Source organism: Sciurus carolinensis, chromosome X, assembly GCF_902686445.1.
Source record: "Sciurus carolinensis chromosome X, mSciCar1.2, whole genome shotgun sequence".
Lineage (NCBI taxonomy): Eukaryota > Metazoa > Chordata > Mammalia > Rodentia > Sciuridae > Sciurus > Sciurus carolinensis.
Window position 1 is genome coordinate 40962877 of NC_062232.1, and position 24925 is coordinate 40987801.

The 24925-nt window shown below is 38.3% G+C and overlaps 1 protein-coding gene and 1 non-coding gene across 3 annotated transcripts in view; one reads left to right on the forward strand and one right to left on the reverse strand.

Moving 5' to 3' along the window:
- Nucleotides 1-1036: 1036 nt before the first annotated feature.
- Nucleotides 1037-24925, forward strand: part of Clcn5 (chloride voltage-gated channel 5) — a 155005-nt gene continuing 131116 nt past the window's right edge. Inside the window, exons 1-4 of one of the 2 annotated variants that reach the window (XM_047535695.1) lie at nucleotides 1037-1166; nucleotides 1786-1902; nucleotides 3242-3397; nucleotides 15053-15195. Coding sequence is in view for 1 of the 2 variants with exons in the window: in XM_047535694.1 (XP_047391650.1) it covers nucleotides 3382-3397 (16 nt within the window). In the remaining variant the exon portion in view is untranslated. The remainder of the gene's footprint in view (nucleotides 1167-1785; nucleotides 1903-3241; nucleotides 3398-15052; nucleotides 15196-24925) is intronic. The other variant, XM_047535694.1, reaches the window with a different exon arrangement.
- LOC124972731 (U6 spliceosomal RNA) lies at nucleotides 18797-18907 on the reverse strand. The gene has a single exon (XR_007106519.1). It is a non-coding gene; the product is annotated as a U6 spliceosomal RNA (small nuclear RNA).

Here is a 24925-nt window from a genome sequence, read left to right on the forward strand (position 1 = left end):
AGGATATAGGTCTTGTATCCTTAGCTTGTCCAAATTAGGCATTCAAAATTGTCCACTGCAGTGAACACTGAATTAGAGAACTTGGGTTCTAGTTATATTACTTGGTCTGATGATATTGATTGCAATCTCAGTTGTGGCAGTACCTTAATTAGCTGAATAATCTTAACTAAGTAAATGCACTCCATTTGGCCAAAGTTTTATCTTCTTTAAAACAGGAGGGGTGCTGTTTCTTCAAATCCTAGGGCAAGAGTTTTGGAGTCAGATCTTGGTTGGAATGTGCCATTTACTGTTCCTATAACTTTTCCTTTTCTGAGCCTTTGTTTTGTAATGATTAAAATGTAGAAAATACAAATGACTGCAGCATAGATTTTCCAGTGTTGCTATGAGGATCAAGTTGGTTGCTATAAGCATCACCATAGTTGAAGAGTATTCCTATTCCTACTATTATGTGAGGTTGGAAAATTTTCTTAAACTTCTTAGCTTCTGTATTCTTATGAATAAAAATGGAGAATTAATGGTCTATACCGCATGGAGTTATTGTGAGCATTAAGTGAGATGAAAAAAGAGTAAAGGGTTTGGAAAATGCCTGTCATGTATGAGGCTCAAAATACATGATCTGGATGTTATTAGTATTAGATTTCTACTAATAACTACTCTGTGGGCCAGAAGTTCGTGAAAAATAGTTTCATTCTAAGGCTAGAACCCAAAGCAAGGGACTGACAGGCTTGAAACAGTGAAACAGAATGGGGCGTTGCTTTTCAAATGCAACTAACACGCCCAGCACTGGGTTTGGACCCGCCCAGTCCTCATTAAATATGGCAGCGAGTCGGACCATTCTACTGCGGTTGCGCATTTCGAAACTCCTCCCAACTGCTCCTCCTCGGTCGGAGTGCCCCGACCCCGCCTGGGCTGAGGTGCCAGGCGAGGGCCCTCCGTGGCGCGCACGCGCAGACGCCCGCTGGGCTGAGCTGATACTCTGGAGGCGCCTGTCACATGAGCCGCGCGCCCGCTCTGCTCCCCCTCCTCCCTGGCTGGGCTGTGTGAATGAAGCTCTGCCGGCTACGTGGGGCGCTAGCTCAACTTAGAGTACTGGACGCCAGAGCCGCCCGAGCGCGCTGCCCACCGACAGCGGACACAGACTCCGCAGCTCCTAATCTCGGCGACAGGTAAAGGCAAATGGGCTGTCCCTTCCCCAACAGGTCCTTAGTGGGCCGCTCGTCCCCGGCCCACCCCCAGAACACCCTCTGATCTCAGCGACACAGGGGAAGCGCTCCCCTGCTGGCTCAGTCCCCCGAAGCCGGGGGTTCCCCTTGCCCAGACGCCGCCGCCTGGCACTCGGAGGAGGTAGACAGGCTAGTTGTAGCTAGTGCGGGGCGGCATCTTCCCGGGAGCCCAACCCAGTTCTCGGAGAAGGGTCCCTGGGCTGTCCCAGCGAAGTTTCCTTGCGGAGCGGCGAAGAGCCTGCCCCGCTTTTGAATCAGGGAGGTTAGCTGCCTGTGGTCCCCTTTCTAGGACTGGGGAAGGGTGGCGTTTGCTGGTAAAGCTCGGTCGAGGCCCCATTCTCCCTCCAGTTCTGGACTTGCCTCAGATTTGTGTGGGTCTTTGCGAAGTCGAGTTCAGACTCTCGGAAAAGTAGTTGCTGCGCGTTTTCCTCTTGCCACTTAAACGCGGGTGACTGGTTGTCCCCTGACTTTTGAGCCTGGCGCTTGAGCGCCTTTACCAGTAAGGGGTAAGGGAAAGCTTTACCTTTACGTTGATGCGCGTTTACCTTTATGAACATTTCAGAGCAAATCAGTTGCCCGGAGTTCCAAGTGAAGTTGTACGTGTGTCCGTGAGATAACGTCAGTGGAAACTGCCCCCCAGTAAATGAGGGAAATACAGAAGTTGGAGCACTAAACGCCAGTAAGAATCCCCTTTACACACCCTGCATACTTTATTAGCAGCTCTCTGGGTTTAACTACAAATGTTTAAATTTCTCCTTGCTCACGACGCGCACAGTACTTCTTAACAATTGAAATAGGAGAAGGAAAAAAAGAGAAAGAAAAAGTAAACCAAAACAAAGTGTGCCAGGTTCCAGATAAGTCTTTGGAGCGCCTTTTCCTGATGAATTTATCCTGGGACTTTCTAAAGTTCCTCATTTCCTAGGACGTGGCGAACCTTTCCTTATCCAAAGCACTCTCTTTTCTCTGTTGGCGTTTTTGGTACTGGTGTACACATTAACCTTTTTGTTCTTTAAAGAAAAAGGTCACTAAAGACAACTAACATGATTCTTTTAGTGTTAGCCTTCAGTGTTTGTGCTTTAGCTTTTTCAATTCAAAAGTGGACGTTTTGATTGTATAGAAATAGCAATCTACTTTGATGTTCAGTAGGTCAAAAAAGAGAGGGCTTTATTTGAGAAGAAGTAGATTGGCTTGTATGCTAAGTAAGGAAGACCCAATTATTAAGTAAAAACTTAAATGGACAAGCATAGTGTTTAATATATTCAACCACCAAATCAAACTATGTACAGTAGTCAGACCTCTCAGTTTCTCTCTCACATTCTTTTCATATTCTTGCAAACAGTATTGCCTAAGACTAAATTTAAAGTTGGAATAGTAGGAATTTGCTAAATTAATTTCACTGTAATTAAACTGGCATTCTATTTTTACATTTCCTTTTTCCTTGGTTAATTTACCCATGATATGAGCAATATACGCTCAGTATAGGAAATTTGCACAGAGGGGAAAGTAAAACGAATTGGAGAGGAGGAACCACCCTCAAAGGGTATCATCATTCTTCTCTTTTTATTATGCTTCCTTCCTTTCTTTTTTTTCTTCCTATGTAACATCTATTTGAAAACTTTAAGCATGTACAAAATTTGCTCTTCTTTCTACTGATTACTTAAAGTAAAGTTGGGTATTTGGGGAGTTGAGGAGGGGATTGGATATCTATGCTGATTTTCATTCTCCTAAGTGTGAGATTTTGAGTTGGGAAAGATACAACAGTTATCTCACCCAACCACTCATCCTTTGAGATTCTGAACCCTATGTACCGAAGCTCTAGTGATTCATGTTGAATCCAATACTGACAATATGAACTGACTCTAGATCTCTGATTTTCTTCAGCAGTACCTTGGTGCTCAAGGAAAATGTGACACTGCTGTGCCTGCCTGTCTTTAAAAGAGAAATTCAGAGAGGGGCAGGAGATAATTTTCAATCATTTGAAATTTTTTAAGTGTTTATTTTTCTGTTCGCATTTTCAGGTTTGGGGCTTTAGCATATTGCAGAAGCGAGGACCACATAGCTGTTTTTTCTATCTCAGCCCCATTCAAGTTTCCCTACAAAACGGGGGGCTCAGGGAAACTGAGCCTGTGACCCCAGCGTGGGAGAAGATAGGATCAAGATGGCCATGTGGCAGGGTAAGAAATTAGCACTTATTCCTCTAACTGGTTTTTCTTCCTCCTCTATCTTCCACCCCCACCCAACTCTCCAAGTTAGTGGCAGCCAGCCAGCTGTTTCTTTAATTTAACCCTTTGTCTTTGCAAGGACAAAGCACATTAATTTAAAAGAAGCTGCTGCTAGCTCGAAGTTCAAATTATTTTCAAGTGGTTGTTGGGGGAAATTAGAAAAATGTCATGCCAGAAGCATTTAAAAGAATTCTCTTCATTTAAACATGTGGTCATGGGAGTTATATGTGAGGAAATGAGAATGATTTTTTTCCTATTTGTATTTTTCATTTGTTACAAGCAGATTTGTATCACAAGATTCTCAAAGGTAGGGGATACAGATATTGGTACCTCTCCAGCTTCCCTTTGCAAAAAGACTTTCTTGGGACTTAGACCATTTGAAAAAGCATGTTTAATGTTGTAATGTTTGTATTTGGTGAGAGAAGGAAAATGCCTATTTTAACAATATATTCTACCCAAGAACTAAACTCAACAGTGTCTTAGCTGACAGATCACATCTCTTGTGAACCTGTGAATTTCTATCACATATGAAGTTATCTTTAAGTTTTGATGGGATTGAGGATTGTGTCCTTGGGGGTTGTATTGGGATCTTCAAGGGAATGTGGGATTCTTATGTTTATCCCAAGGGAATTTGGGTTTAAGAAACGATAGACAAATAACACCAAAATTGGTTGTGATCCACAAAAGATTAAAGACCACGTAGATGGAGTAAAGTAGCTTGAATATCTATAAATATTCAACACCTAGGTTTCTAGGTGGATTAGTGTATCTTTTAAATATGTTTCATTGTGCTGGTTACTTTTTAAAATACATAGGTACACAAATGTCACAGTTTTGATGTACATGGATTGTCAACTTTAAGACATTTGTTGAAATGGGATTTGGCTTGAATGCTGGCTTTGACTCATAATGGACATTCAAGAGCAGTCTGGATAAACTCACTTTAACCCTGAGACATTCCTTCTTTCAGCAGACAGAATACAGAGGTGAATAAGATGCAGGACCTTAGAGTGTACCTTGTGTAGGAAAGACAGACATGAACAAATTGTGTCATGTTGAACCAGTGTTATAATAGGGAGAGGAGCAAAATGTGATGGAAGCCCAGAGAAAAAGCATGATGAATTTTGAATTTTGAACTACTTTAAAAATGAGTAGGTGTTGGTCAAATGGGCAAATGAGAGAATTGCATTCTGGGCAGACAGAGCAGCACTGTTTAGGAACTTCAATTTGCTTTGTTTGCCTAGTATGAGATGTGTAGGGGCATGACCTCAGACAAAGCAGGGAAGGTAGTTGGAGGAGGCCAGAAAATAAAGAACCTTGTATGTTCTAGGAAGGATTTTACACTTTATCCTTGAGACAAAGATTCCAAACAGGGAAGTAATATAAGCAGATTTTGTTTTAGAAAGATTACTTTGGCAGTGGTGCTGAGGTGGGGTGGGAGCTGGAGACAATGAAAGCCTGGATTCATTCAGGAGGTTTCTGGAATAGTGATTTAGGGGAAAGATGACTAGAGTCTGAGCAGAAGCAGGGGCATTGAGGTTAGAGAGAAGAGGATAAGTTCTAGAATGTTCTGTGACTGGATGTAACAAGATTGCCTGCCAGTTTGGGGACTGGAGGCTAGTGGTGCCATTCTCTGAGACTGAGAACAGAAGTGGCAGAAGGGCATAGTTATGGTAGAAGGTAGCGTACTGAGATTAGGTATGACCTACCTGGGTTGAGGTATCTTTGGGTTGTGAGGTCAATGTTTCATAGATAGTTTTGAAAGTATCGAACTGGAGATTGTGCAGGTAGCGATATAAAGTTTTGATCCTAATGATGCATGAAGAGCTTGTGCTGTTTTTCCCTATGGCTAATGGACATGTTTTTAGTTGTTAATGATTTACTTATTTTATAATAAAACATTTTAATGTTTGACAAATCTTAATAAAAACACCATATTTTCTGAATAAATAATATATCTTGAAAGGCCCTGAAATCTTCTCTTCTTAAAATTACATTGAAGTGAAACCTCATTTTTCAAGTAGTAGTGAAGACGGAAGCAGTCCACATAAGTAAGTTCTTTTGATCACTGCAGCTAATCCCTTATTTTGGGCAATTTCTGAGTTGAGAAGTGTGGTAAAATGATCTTTTGGAAGGCAGTATAAACTAATATTTAACTGTGTGGTCTGTAGTCACCTCCTTAGGTTATATCACTTGGTATCTGTGAGGCTATGGGCAAGTCACTTAACCCCCTCTGTGTTTCAGTTTCCTCCTTTGTGAAATTGGGTAATAATAGAACTCACCTAATAGTGTTATAAAGATGAATTAAGGTAATACATGTGAAACACTTGGAATATGGTAAGTGCCATATAAATGTGTGCCTTTATTATAACCATAAAATGCTTGTTTGGTGTATAATGGTGTTCAGAATATTGTTTAGTGTATAATAATGCTCAGTAAAATGTAGCAATAGCTGTTACTACTACCACTACCGCTATAAGTATTATTTGCCTTTAGCCTGACTGGGATTGGGACCCTGTTCTATGGAAGTAATTTCAGTTTGTCCTTGGAAGACCTGCCCTGTGGTAGGTCTTCAAGTAGAGATTTAGATCTGAAGAGATTCTCAGAGAATATCTAGTTCAACCTAAATGTTAAGCAACATGCCCAAGATCAGATAGGTAGTAGTTCATCTTGGTGTCAAGACTAAAACTCAGGTCTCCTGATTCCCTATCCCAATATTCTTTCCGTGGAAATGTGTTAATCTTCATCAGCTCAACAAAGCTTCTGAGTTAGTGTCTGAGGAGCTGTTTGAGATACTGTAAGAGGTAGAGGTAGAGGAACCCAAATCTCCTTGGTTTCTTGGATCATTTGCTGTCTAATTCCTCCATGGAAAATTAGATCAGAAATCCTGTGCCCCTTAAACATAGTTGACAGTATTATTTTGACTTCACTTGATGTGACCCTCTAATACATGTTCTTGCCACCTTAAACAGAGTGTATCAGGCATACCTGAAGATTTTTGACAACTTATGGTAAGCCTTAATAACATCAGTTTTACTTTGTCTTTTTTTTTTAAATTGAATCCTGGGCCTTGTTTATGGTAGGCAAGTGATTTATCATTGAGATACATCCCTGGGCCCTTTTAAAAATATTTTATTTTGAGATAGGGGTCTCACTAAGTTGGTGAGGCTGTCCTCAAACTTGGGATCCTCCTGCCATAGCCTCCTGAGTAACTGGGATTGTACGTATGTGTCACTTTGCTTGGCACAATATCAGTTTTATGGTCTAATGGTTAAGAAAATATTGAAGAGGAGACTAACCACTTTGAGGTTGGTGACTTGTGTTGTCAGTTGTTATTTATTTATTCAGTTAAAATTTATTGAATTTGAGCTGTGTGCTGGGCCCTAGAGATGCAACGGTCAAGGTAAACAGGTATGTTTTCTGCTCTCTTGGAACTTACCAACTAGAATAAGGGTAGCATTACAAATTAATGAAATTATTTATTTAACAAACATGCTGAAGTAATTTGGAAAAAAAGGGCATCTACATATATTTAGAAGGATTACTGTTTTTTGTGGTACTGGGAATTGAACCCAGGGGGGCTTTACCACTCAGCTACATCTCCAGTCCTTTTTATTTATTTATTTTTTTATTTTGAGACAGGATCTTGCTAAGTTCCCAAGACTGGCCTTGAACTTCAGTCCTCCTGCCTCAGCCTCTCAAGTCCCTGGGATTACAGGTGTGCCCCACCACACTGAGCTAAAATATTTTTTTTTTTATGAAGGAGGGGGACATCAGAATTTCCTATGGTACTTTTAAAATATTCTTGCTCAGGTCTCATGCCACTCAACTGTGCTTCAGTCTTAGGACCTGAACATTTTAAGAAGCCCTGTGAGCAATTCTGATGTGTAATCCTGTTTGGGAACTGCTGCATTAAAGACATAAAAGTTAAAAAAGTAGAGCAATGATAAAGGAACTAAAAAAAAATTAGAGGAGACTGTATAATCTTGGCACAGGGAAGATATTTGTGTGCATAATATCAAAGGTAGACTAATAAAGAAAAAGATTAATATCATCAATTATATGAAAATTAAAAACTTCTACACAAACCATAAATAAAGTTAATGAGAAAATTAGGAACAATTGCAATAAGACTCATTATCCTTAATACATAAAGACTTAGAGAGCAATAAGAAAAATAGAAGGGTTTTACTAGAAAAATGTGCACTGGATGGGAAAAATGTGCAAAGGAAAATACATAAAAGGAGAAATCCTAATGACCAGTAAACATGGAAAAAGGTACTCTCTCAGTAGCCGTCAAAGGGAAATTAGAATGGGATGCACTTTTCTCTGATAAAATTTGCAAAGATTACAAAGGAAAGACAACTCAGTGTTGGCAAGAACTTAAGTGAGCAGCCATTTTAAAACACTTTTGCGGGGTTGGGGAGATAGCTTAGTCGGTAGAGTGCTTGTTGCAAGCACAAGTCCCTGAGTTCTATCCCCAGCACCGCAAAAAAAAAATAAATAAATAAATAAAAAATAAATAAATAAATAAAAAACACTTTTGGTGGAACTGTCAATTTGACAATATTTATCAAAAACTTTAAAAAAAATGTGTTTACCACAGGAAAATGGATGGAACTTGAGATCATTATGTTGAGTGAAATAAGCCCAAACCAGAAGGTCAAGGGTCATATGATTTCTCTTATATATGGAAGCTAGGGGTGAAAAAGGAAAAGAGAGGTGTGGGGGGGAATCCCATGAAAAATAAAGGGACATTAGTAGAGGAAAGTGACTAGGAGGTGGGAGGTAGGGAGGGAGGGGATGTGCGTGCGGGGAAGGGATATTGACCAAATTATATTGTTATATTGTGTGCATGTGCGAATATGTAACAATAAATCCCACCATTATGTATATAATGTACCAATAAAAATGTGGAGAAGAAACATTCTAATATAACTAAAAAAAATGTTTACCTTTTGACTTAGCAATTCTTTTCTTTTTGGAGTTTGTCCTAAGGAAGTAATTAATGATGTACTGAAGGATGTATCAATAAAGATATTAGTTGCACCATTTTCTATAATGGGAAAATTGGTCACACTCATTCTTTTGCTGTTATAAAATGGAATGCTGTGGTTACTAAAAATGATAATGTAGAGTTCTATTTATGAAGATAGACATAGGTTCATGAGATAATGTTAAATGGGGAGAGGCAGATTCCAAATGATCTATAGTTACTTTGGGATTAGGCCAGAATTCAAATGCTGGCTTTATCTTTATCAGCTGTATGAGGTTGGGTAGTTAATTTGCCTTAGTGCTCCTTAATTTCTCCAGTAAAATAGAGATGAAATAGTAGCTAACCTAATAGTTCCCAACTTCTGTGCCTATTAGGATCACATGGGGAATCCCAATTTCTGAAACCCAGGCCTCACTCAGCTAAATTAAATATGAATCTCTGAGGGTGGGATAGAGAAATTTAGTACTTTTTAAGCTCCCCAGGTGGTTCCATTGTACATTTGGGAACTGCTGAGAAGTTGTTGATGGCATTAAATGGGAAAATCGTAATGACTGGTATGTGGCAAGAATTCAATACATATTATTGCTATTTTAATATTAATAGTATGGGGTTGGGATCATGGCTCAGTGGTAGAGTGCCCATCTCACACCTGTGAGGCACGGGGTTTGATTCTTAGCACCATATAAAAATAAATAAAATAAAGGTATTGTGTCCATTTAAAAATTTAAAAAATATTAGTAGTATGACCACATTTTGACATGTATTTGTATCCATGTATGTATAATATTAATAAATAACTGAGAGGGTATATGCAAAATTATTAAATAGATGTATCTCAGTTATAGAATGTGTACTTAGCATACAGAAGACCCTGGGTTTGATCTCTAGCACTGCAAAAATTATTAAAAAAAATTTTGTTAACTTATTTTTTTAATCTTTCCAGTTTTCTGTGAATAACATGGATTACTTGTTAAAGTATACTTTCTGAAGGAAATATATACATATATACATGTATGTGTGTATATATATATGCATGCATACCTTTTATTTATAAGATATTTACATTTAAAAACTGAAGACATAGAGTACAATAACTGGCCATTAAAAATCAAGACTAATGCTGTGCAAAATGCTCATGAGATAAATACAGAAAGTAAGGAAGTTGCTAAAGTGGCTTGCTTCAGGTGATTGTATACACTTACTCCACCCATTTAACTTTTATGTTCCAAATTTTGTATAACAAACATGTATTACTTTTATAACAAGTGAACAAGTGATTTGAAAATGTTATATGAAAGTCACTGGACTCTGAAAAAGTGCCTCCAACAAGAAGCACAACACTTGGCCTTATGGAAAGTTGTTTCAGCTGCTCTGTGTCCCCCTCTACCTTTGAATTAAAAAACAAAAGAAAAGCAACCAAGCCCTGGAGAGTTTGGTTAGAGCAGGATTTTTGCTATTAATACTTCTTCAAGTACTCTTGTAATTTTTGGCTGCCTTATTGATTCCAACAAGTCCTTTGGGGAGTGAGAGTGTGGGACAGGGAGATTGTGCAAAAAAAGGAGGGGATTACACTGCATGGAAAGAAGAGGTTATGTAATAAGACAAGGTGGCAAAATATGTCAGTATGCATGTAAAGAAGGCAGAGGAAATTGCCATAAAATAGATAATTGCAAGGAGAAACTGTTCTGCTGGCTTCAAATCCAAAGGGAGAGTGTATGTTTCAACTTTGCAGATTTTTTTAGCACACCACAGTGGATTTGTAAACATTCTGGATATTTAGCTAACATTTGGTGGGCCAGGAGGGAGTGTCACAAAGCAGTCAGTGAATTGAAGACAGAGGTTCGGTGTGAAATCTGGGTAGCCCCATGGATTGCTAATTGGACCCCTATTACTTCAAAAAAAAAACCCCATCTGGTTCTGACTGTTGACCAAAGTGTTAGTTCCCCTGTAACTCTAGAATGAAAGTCAGGTTTTTATAGCAGTAGTAGGAAGCAGTGCCTCCTCCCTTTTTTCCTCCATCTGGCATAGTGCCTTCCCAGAGCAGGTACTCAAGAAATGAGTTCTTTGTCAATTTAAAAATAAATATATAATTTTAAAAAATGAGTTCTTTGTTATTCTTTACCTGTTACCTTTGCACAACTCAAGAGAAATAGATGGGGGGTGAATTGTGGTGAAAAGAATTGAGTAGGGTGTAAATGAAAACAGCCTTTCAGGAAATTATTCTTCATCAGTCAGTCATTCTTTCCCAAGCACACAGCTGCAGGCCCTGGAATCTGATACACCTGGATCTGAACTCAGCTATGCCATTGGACAGCCAAAGTTACCTAAACTCTTAAGAGACTCACTTGTTTCATCTGAGGTCAAGTACAGTCTCTGGAGACAGACTAGCTGAGTTTGAGTCTTGGCTCTGTCACTACTAGTCCTGTGACCTTGGGCAAGTTATTTAATCTCTTTGTGCCTCATCCTCTTCATCTATAAAATGGGATTAGTAATAATAGCTATTTATAGAATTATTGGGATAATGTGGTGCATTAATACATTTATATAGCCCTTTGACAGCTGCCTGGCAGTTGTTGAGTGCTTACAAATGCTGGCCTTTATTATTATAATATGCAAAAGAGAAAATATTACCTCACATATTTCTAGATGTAAATGAGGCAGTCATGGAAATGTCTGACTCACTGTAGCTGCTCTGATTGTATTACATAATTGGGGCATAAAAATAAAATTAAGTACGTTATGAAAGGGATGTTTTAAAACTGGAAAGGATCTTTGGAGGTGATGTCTTTCAAATGTCTAATCTTGCAGAGGAGTAACTGAGGCCCCGTGAGACATTCTGGGCCACACAGCTGTCACAAGATACCTAGACCAGGACAAGATCCTGGGGATTGTGCTAATCAAAGCTGTCTCTTTGTCTGCCTGTTTGGCTCCATTGCACTGGGTTGACTTCCTTTGGCTTGGGAATTTTATAGTTTTTGGCTAAATGTTTGTCTTTCCCCATTATGTCTTATTGGTAATGTGAAGAGTTTAGTTTTTTTCCCCTCAAAACTTTGTGTTTTCATTGAGGCTTCTGGTATAGTTTTTTCTTCTTGTTACTACATTCACATTTTTGAAATAAACTATTGGTTATTATGTTTTAACTAGAATTATGATTCAGAGCTTCCTGTTTCATGTAATGCTGTTCTGGGTGTTAGGGGTAGGGAGAGAGGAAGGACTCGGAAGTTTCACTATTGGTGATACGGCATGCCAGATTCTTCTTACTACCTTCTTTAACACCCTGGGTATTTATAGACCTATGGTCAGACCAGAGAAACAGTTGAGGAGTTATAGTATGAGGTAACTCTCTCAGTAACATCATGTTTTGATGCTTTTCAACCCCAAACAATTCTGGCATTAGGTTGCAATTTATTGTATTTATTTAGGATTTCTCCCTTGACTACTTTCTATGAGGAACATAGAGAAACAGAAATTACAACACAGAGTAAAAAGAAAGAAATCCAGGACTGGGGCCATCCAGTAGAAATGAAATAGTTATTACCAGATAATGTGAGATACTGAGGCACTGAATTTTTCTTCTTTCTTCTTCTGACCCTCCAAGATAAACATACTTAATTACATCATTGACATCTTCTGGCCAAAAATATGTCCAGATATAGAGATACCACCTGGCTTTGTCTATGCCAAGTCTTCTGGTCTTTCCACTACCCTCCCTTTGGTCTAGCTTGACCTATGGGCCATCTATGACTCAACACTGAATATTACCTTGTTGAAATCATGATGTTTCCTACTTAGCTTGATAATGATGAGAGGCAGGTGAGAGGAATTCCTGCTGTCCAAATTCCCAACTCTGCCAAGATCTGTACTTCCTTGGGTTCTGTATTGCAATAATCAATAACAACAGAGCTTCCTCCACTTGCATTTCTCTGCATTGAATAATGGTACCACTATGCACTTAAATATCAAAATCCAAATTCTGAGAAGCACCATGTATTCCTTGTTCTTGCCTCACCTGCAGGTTGTCTACCCTGGTGGCCTAAATCATTTCAGTAAGAAGCGTTCCTGGCACATACCTACCTCCCTTTAGCAACAATAACCTCCCCCATCCTCTTGTAAAATTTGCCTTTACCTTCTTTGTGTATTTTACCTGCTCTATTGTTTAGTCCTCAAGGACATTGGCTGCATTCAGTCTTCTTGTTCTCTCTGCTGTGTGCCAGGCTTTCGGTTGGACTTGGAGATGCTGGGGTCATGATTACTACCCTCCTAAGCCTTTCAGTCTCCTGGGGAAGTGGAGTGCTAACAAATATATGGGTATTTCCTTATAAAGATTGCAAGGAAAGTCAAGTCTTATGAAAATATAGACGAACTATAATTTATATGGGTGGGGTGGGGGTCTGGGGAGAAATGACAAATGCATCTGAGATCTGAAAGATGTAGTAGGAGTTATCCAGGCAAAGAATTAGGATCCAAGGTAGAGTAAATTAAGTAGAAATCCCTGATGTGGAAGAAAATTGGGGTTCTTTCCCAGTGTAGTCTAGTGTGACCGGTCCATAGTGAATGAGGTATAAAAGTGGATGAGGTAAAACTAGAAGAGTGGGCAGGGGACAGGACCCACAGGCTGTGTAGGCCATGTCGTCTAAGTATCCTGAATGGGTAATGTGAAGCCTTCACAGATGGGTCTATTGGGCATGTGACCAGTGAATGATCAGGGAATGTCTCATTCATCTTTCAATACCAAGTACATGGCAGAGAGTGCCCAGCACATAGTATGTGCTCTTTGAATCATTGTTTAATGAGTAATAGCTGTTTGGTCTTTCTACCAGATTTATCATGGAGATTAAATGAGAGAAGGTATGCTAAGGTGCTTTGTAAAACATTAAATGTTAACCAAATATTATTCTAGATGTGACTGAGAATCTTACTGTCTTGCTTATAGATGTTCACTGTCACTAGGAAAACCCCCTCCCATTCTCTGTTAAACTAGCAAACTCTCTCAGGTTAGATCATCCCATCCATGAATATGCTGATGTACTGAGTTCTTACATATTCAAAGTGTGTCTCCATTTGCCAATGCCTTTAGCTAATTATGGGTGAGTGGAAACTACCTTATATCACACCATTATGTAGCACTCCTGGTGTTAAGAGATAATTATGGGTGATGTTGCCAGGGGCAGTATAGGTTTCTCTTCTATGCTGAATTCACTCTCTAAAATCTCTGAATCTACCAAATCCATTATTTAAGAGGAGGATTAATTCTGAGGAATAGCACCCTCCGAATTTGCATTCGGATGGGGCAAGGCTAGTCACGGCAGGGTGTGGTTGCCACTAACTGTGGCACTTGGTTTTCTAAACTGTTAAAAGATATAACAAAATTATCAGTGCTTTGCTATTCTTGTGTTAAATATCTAGTTCTCTATTTGAGCTGCAGGAGCTTCAGACCAGACCATTGACTTAAAAGCCTACCTCTGTGCACTGTTGGTGGCAGTATAAATTGGTGGAGTCCATTGGGAGGACAGCTTGAAAGTCCCTATGACAATGTAAAATGTGAATACCTTTTGTTCCAGTGAATCTAATCTAAAAAGGAAGTAAACAATTGTCACTTGTTACAAGGATGTTGGTGACCTCACTGATGCCCTCTTTTCACTGTGGGCAGTCTTAATGCCCACCATGAGGGACTGAATATGTTAATTATGGTATATACACACTATGGGATGCTGTTCACCTCATTAAGAAAAGTGAAGTAGATATAGATATAATGGCAGAGAATGATGATGAAGATGCATTTTTCAGTGGGGAAAAGGTGCAGAATGTTGTGTATTATAGGATCCTGTTTGTACAATAGAAAGAAGGTGGAGGTTACGATGGGATAGATAGATAGGAGTTTGAATATATGTATACTTACATATGCTTAGAAAATTTCTGGAATGATGCATTAGAAACAGTTCTCTGTTACCTTGGGGATAAGGGGTAGCAGGACTAGGGATTTTTAATGTTCACTTGACACCTTTTTATACTGCTTGACTTGTTTACAATAACCTAGAATTTCTCTAAATAGTAAAGTTTAAATAAAACTATACCCCACTGGATTCTTTCCTTGCAAATACTAATTTATTCTAAGAAATAAAAGGTATACTAATGGTTGAGGTGGGAAGTCAGATCTGAGGCACAGAGGCAGGTTTGGGGGTCATAAATCTATGGACCTTTTAAAGCCATCCATGGCCATAGGGCTTAGGGGAGATGTTGCTTTGATATATCTTAATGCTAAGAAAATAAGTAACATTAAATTAGGTAAAAATTGTGATTTTATTACTTTTTGATGAAACAGTTATCATTATATTATTAGTTTTGATCTGAGTGTTTAAATACCTAAATAATATAGTAATTGTATTCCAGACAACAGCTTAAAAATTAAATGTCTCAGTGTCTGGAATAATAGCTGTTGTGCTTGATCAACTCATTTGAATATTATAAGTGAACACTAGCCTACAATTTCTTAAGCTTTTTGCATAAGGACCTGAAGAGAAATGCAGGTATGTATGAAGTAGAGGAGATATAAGTTGTCTAATATATATATTATGGAGTTTTGATTAAATTAAGTATTCAAATCCCTTCAGGCTCATTCACCTCAAAAAGAGGGTTTTGCACTGTGATACAAGAAGTCAAAGGGATGTCCATCTGAATGGCCTCTTGATTTGGTATAATGCACAGTTCCTTCACCCAGTTGTGGGTGTTCAGAGACAAGAGTGACTGTCCCATGGTAAGTGACCCTAATTCTCTAATATTTGTAATATTAGTCAGGAGGTAGACTGTTGAAAACTTAATAGATCAAGAAGCAAGACAAGGCCTGGGGTTATAGCTCAGTGGTAGAGCGCTTGCCTAGCATGTGTGAGGTACTGGGTTGGATCCTCAGCACTACATACAAATAAATAAATAAAATAAAGGCATTGTGTCCATCTAAAACTAAAAAATATTTTTAAAAAAGCAAGACAAGTTTTAGTCTAGGTTGTTAATGGAGAGAGCTACATAATTGAGCAGGTTGCAGAGACTGGAGTTTGGGAATAATTATAAGAGAGGAGTTAAGATTATCATTTCAGGCTACAGGTGGAAACTGAAAGACTGGAATCATAAAGAGTAAAACTTCTGAGAGGTTTTTCTAGTTGACAGAACCAGAGAACATGAGGACCTTGCTGGTGTATGATTTGGGTTGAACTTGAAGCTGGAGGTTATTCATAGTGGACTAGGCAGGAAGAGTTCTATCTTTGCCAATGATCATAGGAGCTGTTAGAAATGGCTCTAGCTTAGACCAGGAATGAAGGAGGGGGGAACTGGGAGTAGAAACAGACATCCTAGAAAGTAAGATAGAGAAAATTGTGAACTATGAGTGGGTTGGATTTTGACCTGAGAACCCACACTTGGCTGCCTTGGATAAAAGATGTTGCTTAGATTTCTCACTCCATGGTAAAATATTCTGATGTGACTGAGGTTGAGAAAGAGAAGATACCAAATAATAATTGTTGTCATTTATTTGAGTACTTTCCATGTATTTTTAAAAGTCCTTCATATGAATTATCTCATTTAATCTTTACAATAACCACCCAGGAGGCAGGAACTGAGGTGTAAAGTGGTTAAGTAATATTTTGAGATTGTACCTAGTGGAGTCTGTGTCCAAGGCAACCAGGCTCTAGAATTTGTGCTCTTAGTGTGTATTTGTATTAGTGCAGCTCTCAGAATCCATCCTCCACCACCACTCCAAAATAATCAGGGCAGTGACCAGTTGTGAAAGAAGGGAACTTCCTATTAGAGTACCCTTGCTGTGATCCTAATATGCAAGTGAAATGATTTCAAGAGGTGAGAAAGCAGAAGTCTTGAATAAGCAACCTGTGGATAAGTGGAACACATTTCTATGACCAAAATTCCATATTATTTCCAAATTTATGTAGGTGATTTTGTGAGTGTTTCTGTGTGGAAGACATTACTAAGTGCATTGTGTGGGACTAAGAAGATTCAAAAGCAGACACTATCCTCCAGAAAGCTAGTTTCTCAGAATTATGGTAAGACAATGCAAGAAAGGTTCAGAGGAAAAATGACTGGGTCTTAACCCAATCAGCAAATTAATCCCCTGGTAGGGATTAACTGAGTGGTAACTGAAGGCTGGTAGTGTGTGACTGGAGGAGGTCAGAATTGGGGGCGTGCCTTTGGGGTATATATTTTATATTTGGAGAGCAAAATCTCTGCTTTCTGATGACTATGTGAGCTGCTTCCCTCTGCCACACTCTTCTGCCATGATGTTCAGCCTCACCTTGAGCCCAGATGTATGGAGCTGGCCTTCTATGAACTAAGACCTTTGAAACTGTGAGACCTCAAATAAATGTTTCCTCCTCTACAATTGTTCTGGCTGGGTCTTTTAGTCATAGCAGCAAAAAAGCACAGTGAAACACTGAAGAAGTTAAAATGTGCACAAATACATGACCCAAGCCAGTGTTAGACACATATTGTAAGAGAGTTATTGAATACTGCTATAGTTTGAATTTTAAATGTCCCCCAAAGGCCCATGTGTTGAAGGCTTGGTTCCTAGCCTGTGGTTCTATTAGGAGGTGGCAGGACTTTAGGAGGTTGGGCATAGTGCAAGGAAGTTAGGTCATTGGGTGTATACCCTTGAAGAGGATATTGGGACCCTAGCCCCTCTTCTTCTGCTCTCTTTTACTTCTTGGTTGGTATGAAGTAAGAAGCCTCCTTTGCCACATGTTCCCACCATGACGTACTGCCTCACTACAGAACTTAAGACAATGGTGCCAGGTTACCATGTGGGGAAGCCTCCAAAAATGCCAACCAAAAGAAACCCTTCCTCCTTTTAAGGTGACTTACCTCAGGTATTTGTTACAGTAACAGAAAGATGACTAACACAAATACAGTAGTATTTAGACAAAGGTGAGTAGATAGCATCTGAGGTTGTCTATTTATTATGGATAGGATCTTCTATTGTTAGAACTCTTAGATAGTATTTCAGACAGCAAAGTACCAGGTAACCTTGAGAAAACTAGAAAGTGTCATTCTAGGCCTGTTATATTTATATGCATTGTCTCATTAAACCCTGGTAACAACCCTTTGTTAATCAAATGATTTTCAAACCAGGACACTAATCAGCATGAGTTGACCAAAACAGGGACTGTTCCAGGGAAACCAGTACCATGAGGTGGTTTGTATTATTCCCATTCAACACATGAAAAAAACAAGGCCCCTTGTAAAGTGGGAAGTGATGACACTAAGACTTAATGAATCTGAAATTAAAAGGTCTGAATTTTATTCTGTACACAATGTAGTGCAATTAAGGACCTTTAGCAGAGAATTGCCATGGTCAGAATTATGCAGGACAGATGGCAATGCAAAACTGGAATTGGAGAGACGATTTAGAAGATTGCTGCAAAGATTAAATAGAAGATTAAAAGGACCTGGTTATAGGATGTTGACTTTGTGGAATTAAAAGAAGGACTAAATGTGAGAGACATCACAAGGGAAGAAATGACTATGACTGCTTGTCAACTTTGGAGAGAGCTATCAAGGATGATGTGAAATTTCAAAATATTTAATGAAGACGTTATATTAACTAAAAGAAGGTGTGGTAACTTAGAAAGGCAATATGAGTTTTCATGAGCATACCAGATTGAGAAAAAAATCTACTTCCCATTTTAAGTGACCTAGTGCCATGTAATCAGGAGCAAATTATTTAATACCTCCTTGCCTAAAGTTACTCTTCTGTAAAGTATAATGCTATTTGGCACTATAGAGACTCCTGAACTATCACACATTGTCTCAATGTTTCAGGTAATGTTTCACGTCTGCATTTTTTAAATTTGAGAACCCATGCTCAGTAATGTGAATTCTAGTATTGAACGTAATTTTTACATCTTATTGCTAAGCAATAATTGTAATATTAATAATGATGTGTTATCTTCCTCTGCTGAATTCTTGCTTCTGTTACTGCCTCTAACTAATAATTGCCAGGCAAATTGTAATATCAGCTTTATAAACATTTTCTATCATTGTCTTAAACTGTAATTTAAATTCTTTATCATGGTGTAGCTTTTTTATGTTTATTTTAGCACCTCAAGTAGAGTAGAAGATACCTGAGGTACAGGAGCATAGTTTATGGTCCCTGTAGTTCTTCTAATGCCTTAAATAGAGGCACCCAGGAAGTATGTATTGATTTGATTCAGCCAGTTCATATGGCAAAATAATTCTCTTTTGTGTGTTATGCTCTGTTATCATGGTCTCATGTTACTGGGTTTTGATAACTATGTCTGTGAGTTCACAATGAGTCAAGGGCCCACTTTTTCCTCCAACTGTCCCTCTTTCCCTGTAAATTAAAAAAATGTTTCACAAATTTGTATGTTATCCTTTATACAAGGGCCATGCTAATCTTTTGTTGTGTGTGATTCCAGTTTTGGTGTATGAGCTCCCGAAGTGAGTTCTCTTTCAATTTTTTTAAACAAGAACCTTTCTCACTATGCCAGTACTTAAACATTAATCTAGTTAAATTTATATTCTTTGATCATATTGTTAGTTTTAGCTTTATTATCATACATATTTTATAAATGTTTTTAACCTAAGTAATTAGTAAAATATTGCTTCATATATTTGTTTTCTGTTGCTGTATAATAAATTACCACAAACTTCTTCGGTCAAAACAACTTGCATTAATTATCTCAGTTTCCATATATCAGGAGTCTATTATGGTTCAGCTAGTCCTTGACTCAGGGTCTTACATGCTGCAGTTAAGGTGTTGCTGGGGCCCATGGTCTCATCTCAAACTCAGGGTCCTCTTCCAAGCTCATGTTGTTGTTGGCAGAGTTTACTTCTTTGTGGTTGTAGGACTGAGGCCCTAAGATCTTAGGAGCTGCCTGCAGTTGCCTGCCATGCAGTTTTAGTTTTCCCCATTGGCAGTTCACAATTTAGCAACTTGCTTTTTCAAGGCCAGCAAAAGATGTAGTCAGTCTCTCTCTGTCTCTCTGTCTCTCTGTCTCTCTGTCTCTCTGTCTCTCTCTCTCTCTCTCTCTCTCTCACACACACACACACACACACACACACACACACACATCTAATCCAGGGAGTAAAATCATATCACCCCTTACTGTATTCTGCTGGTCAGAACCTAGTCACATGTCCCACTCACGTTCAGGGCAAGAGTAATATTTAAAGAAAATGAACACAAGGAGGTGCATATTATTGGGAGTCCCCATTGATCTCTCTGCTACCCTTGGCATAGATCTGTATCAGGCTAATTTAAGACTTTCCAATTTACCATTAATCCATCACTGAATACTCAATGGGTAAGGCTGCTCTAAGACAGATGTGACTACAATGAGAAATGATGTTTCATATTTTGCCTAAAATAGTTTATCGTGTGGGACCTTGTACTGAGATTTTGTTGGAGTGGCAATACAGTGGTGGGGATGGTGATTTCAATTTGGGAGCCCATTAGATATCAAGGTAGAGATGTTCATCTCTGCTTTGCCTGGAGTTTAGGAGACAGTTTGGGCTGGAATAGAAATATGGGAATCCCTCATTAACACATAGTGTAGCCTAGGATATGGGGATACTTTGAGAGAGGAAGGTTGCCAAAGGTAAAATTCTGGGGAAATCCAGGTCCTCTCTCTGAGGGATTCCCCTGATCTCCTGAAAATGAAAAAGGAAACAAACAAGTTATCCATCCTCAGAGGAAAGATTGTATTATTTTTCTGCCTATAGTCCCATCTCTTCCTGTCTTTTAAAGGTACTACTTATCCATTTATTCCCCTTGTTTGTGATATCTTTTTCTTTCCATTGCACCCTTTGCTATCTTATCCATAAACTTGTTCTGGTTTTCCTTTGCTATGCCATCTAGCTACCATCACCTACTGAGCCAACCACTTACCCTTTCTAGACCTCAGTTTTCTCAAAGATTGAGGTGTGTGATGTAGGGAGGAGGGTATGATTTTTAATAAGCCTCTTTCAGATCTTATATCTGTTCTGACATCTTGTTTCTCTCCTCTTTTTCCTTTTTGATTCTGTTGACTGTTAAGTTCCCTTTTGAAACTTCCCTCCCTTGGCCACAACATTGTTGTACTCCCCTAGTTCTCTTTCTGCCTGCCTCTTCCACTTCTTCTCCGTTGCTTTTGTTTCCTCCTGCCCCTTAATTATGTCCATAATCAGGATTGTCTAGTTCTTTGCCTTTTCTCTGCTTATTCTCTCTCCCTTTGAGATCCCATCTACTTTCTCAAAAATAATATGGAAGCATCTAGAGTGAACAGCGAAAATGATCTTTCAGCCTCCTCCTCCAACATAACCACCATTGTCATGATGGTGTCCTTTCTTCCAAATGTTGAATCTCATGCCTATAAATAGGGGGAATTCTCATTTTCAGCTGGATCTGCAAGCAGGATACCCTTATCTCAAATGCTCCATCAACAGTATATCAGATCTGCTAGCTCAATGACTTCAAGCATGTGTTTTAGAGGGAGGGCAGTTTTTCCTGTTTGTTCTTTCTCTTCCGTGGTTCTTCTACACATTATGGTAATTTCTTTTTGTGTCCATAGCATTAAACAGTAGATACCTTACACGTTTGGCTGATCCTGTTATCTTATGGCTGATAAGATATCATCAGTTCTTCCCAATTTGTTTATGTGCATAGGCCCAAGGAAAGACAATAAGCCTCTATCACAATTTTAGATAAAAAGGTGATGATAGAGCCTAGTCACTTGGATCCAGAACTTGTGCTTGTGCACTTTAGTGGGTAACAGAAAGTGTGGGGACATGGTGGAGGAGAATGGGATGGTGGATTGTTAGTACATTGAAAATTGTGGTCAGATATCTCAAAAAAATAGGCTAGGGAAGTAGGTCAGTAGTAGAGCACCCAAATTCAGTCCCTACTACCAAATAAAGGGCTGGGGATGTGGCTAAGTTATAGAGCACCTCTGGCTTCTGTGTTAGCATGTACAATGCCATAGGTTCTATCCCTAGCACCAGAAAAAAAAAGTTGAGTCAAAACAATTCAATCTCAAAAGGTAACATGCTGTATGATTCCATTTGTATAACATTCACCAAATGATAAAATTATAGAGATGGAGAACAAACTAGTGGTTATGAGGGAGAAGGGGAGCTGTAAAGGGGAAGCAGGATGGGATTTCTTTTTTTAAGGATTGAAAACACTGCCTCACATGTGCTAGGCAAATACTCTACAACTGAGCACAACCCCAGTCTCCAGGAGGGAATTTCTGTGGTGATGGAACAGTCCCATGTCCTGATCAAGGTGGGGCCACAGGACTACATGGCATACATCTGTACACCTTGGGTCAATGCCAGTTTCCTGATGTTGATATTAACTCAGTTATAGAAGATGTTATCATTGGGGAAAACTGGGTGAAGGGTATTTGGGAACTTTCTGAACTGCTTGTGCAACTTTCTGTGAATTCATAAATATTTTTAAAATATCTTTAAAAATGTAAAAAAATTCCTTTGGTCAGTAAATTAAAGTCAGGGTATTCACGTTAAAAAAGTACATCATGAATTCTAAAACTTAAATATCTTAATCCCAAATATTAGTTACCAAAATCACCATTTATCTAGAAACATGGTTTAGGGTCTGAAAAAGATACATGGATAAACTCCACAATATAATGGGTCCACAGAAAAATTACACAAGTATATTCCACTATATATATATATATATATATATATATATATATATATTAAATGAAAATTAACTGGAAAAGTGCCTTTTAAGAATCCAGATTGCCAATGGGTGTTGATCATTGCATGTTATATTAATGAGTCTGTGTCATAAGCTGTGACAATTTTCAGTGACACTATAGAAGTTTAATTCTAAAGGAATTTAGAGTAGCCACAGTAAAGGTTTTCAACCGAGGGCAGTTTTGCCTCTGGGGACATTCAGTAGTATCTACCAGTATTTTTGTCTGTCACAACTGTGGGCAGGTGTTACGGGTATATAGTGGGAAGAGCCCTTGGAGGCTGCTAGATATTCTACAATGCCCAGGCCATCCCTCTGCAATTAAAAATTTTCTGACCCAAAATATCAGTAGCACTGATGTTGAGTAACCAGATATGGGAACTTGGATTGGGGTGGGAGATCTGTGAATATAATCATTGATGCCCCTTTGTGTTTATGCTGATGTCCTGTAATTCCTTTTAAAATCTTTTTATTTGTTCTTATAGTTATGCATGATCATAGAATGTATTTTGACATATTATACATACATGAATTATAACTTCCCATTCTTGTGGTCATACATGATGTGGATGGAGTTACACTGGTCATGTATTCATATATGTACATAGGAAAGTTATTTCTGATTCATTCCACTGTCTTTCCTATTCCCATCCCCTTAACTTTCCTTCATTCCTCTTTGTCTAATTCAATGAACTTCTATTCTTCTCTCCCCTTCTTATCTGTTAGCATCTTCATATCAGAGAGAGATGATATTCTGTAATTCTTAACCTTGCTACCTATTTGAAAGCTGGAGGATATAATGATTGCCTGGATTTCAGTGATATCAGCATAAATATTAGATGTATCCTTTATTTGCTTTGCTAAGTATTCTAATTGTTTGAATATTAAATTATCCTAAAACTGTAGATGCTTATTTTTTCAAGGAGAAATGATGGCCAAATACTTAGAGATAAATAAGAATGCTAAGACTTGATGCAGCTTCATCATGAGTGACTTTATATGTTAATACTTAATGTTACCTTATCTTAGACTGAGATACAGTTTGAGTGGATTGCCCAAGGTCACAATTATTCACAGACCCAAGGCCAGAAATAATGTTCCTTGATTCCTGGGTCATAGTTCCTTTGATTTGGCTATGGCATCTGTATCTCATCTCTGCTCTGAGTGCCCTGAACATCACAATCAATATTCAACAAAATATCAGATGGTCTTCGATGCTGGGAATTTCATATATTTATAAAAGAATATTCAGTCTTACCTGTCATTTAAAAAGCACAGCAAAATATCCCAAAATAATGGAGGGTAAAATGTAAGTTGGGTTTTGTGCACATATTGACATGGATGAAATATTATAGCAAATGGGGCCAGAGCTTAAAGGAAGTGGTAGGGTGAAAGAAAAACATTAGTATAGCACAGCTGGATGGCATTTCTCTAAGCTACCATTTTGAAGAATGTTGCCTTTTGGATGGACTCCCGAACTCCATTTGGCTAACAGTTTGGAATTTTAAATGGGTAAAAAATATGATTTTCCATTGCTCCCAGCTGCTCTGCCTGATTTAATAGACAACTATTTACAAGACAGAAAGTAGTATCAGCATTGATTTGCTTTATGAACTTGGGAAATACACTTGTTTTTTTTTTTGAATTTCAGTCTTTTCATAAATGGATGGTGGTCATGGTAGTTAATATTTATTTAGCCCTTACAGTTTTCCAAGTACTCCTCTAAGCCCTTTACACATATTTCATTATTAAAGTTTAGTCTAGCTCTATAAGGCAAATATTATCCTTTTATTAAAATTGAGGAAACTGAGGCAAAGAGAAATGAAATAACTAGCTTTTGCAACGAACAAGGAGTGCCTAGTATGAGTTGAGGTATGCTACAAGTATAAAATGCACAATGAAATTCAAAGAATTAGTATGACAAAAAGCATGTAAAATGTCTTAATCATTTTTACATTGGTTACATGTTTAATATTTCAGATATATTGGATTTGATAAAATATAATATTAAAGTCAATTTCAACTGTTCCTTTTTGCTTTTCTTAGTATGGCTTCTAGAAAATTTTAAAGTATATATGTGACTTGCAATTTTATATTTCTGTTAGATTCATGTAGAGAGTTAGCTACAAGCTAGCTCCTGCAAGTGGGAAATATCTCACCCTCTTATCACATACATGAGACTAAAAGCTGAGGAAGCCAAAAAAGTTATATGCATGGGGCTAACATTTGCTGTGGTAGCCATTAAGTCTCTAAGGTGGACATTAAGCTTACTCTCTAATGACTGTATTATTAAGGGGTAAGGGGCTAGGAAAAATTTAAACTTAGGAACATTCTAGCATTTTAGTCCTATATATATCTCTTGAGTAACTGTGTAAGACATTGTGTTGATACTATGACTCCTATAAAATTATTGACTTGAACTTTTCCATCAAGAAACTTGTAACCTAGTAAAAGAAGATGTACACACATGACTATAAAAATTCATATAAAATGATTGGTAGAAACAGGGGGCATAGAATCTGGAGAGAATAAGAGATAACATGTAGATAGTATGAAGAGGGAAGTTGTAGGAAGGAAGTGACATTTGAACTTGTTAGAGAAAAATGAATGGAATTTTAATAGAGGTACCCTCTATACTTGAAGGGACACCCAGACCCTGTCTCGGGCTGTCATGGTTATTTGCTCACCAAACAGAAGCTCTGTGTGACACAAAATGGAGAGAGGTCAGATACCTTAAAATGAGGATTTTTCAGGACCCATTTTT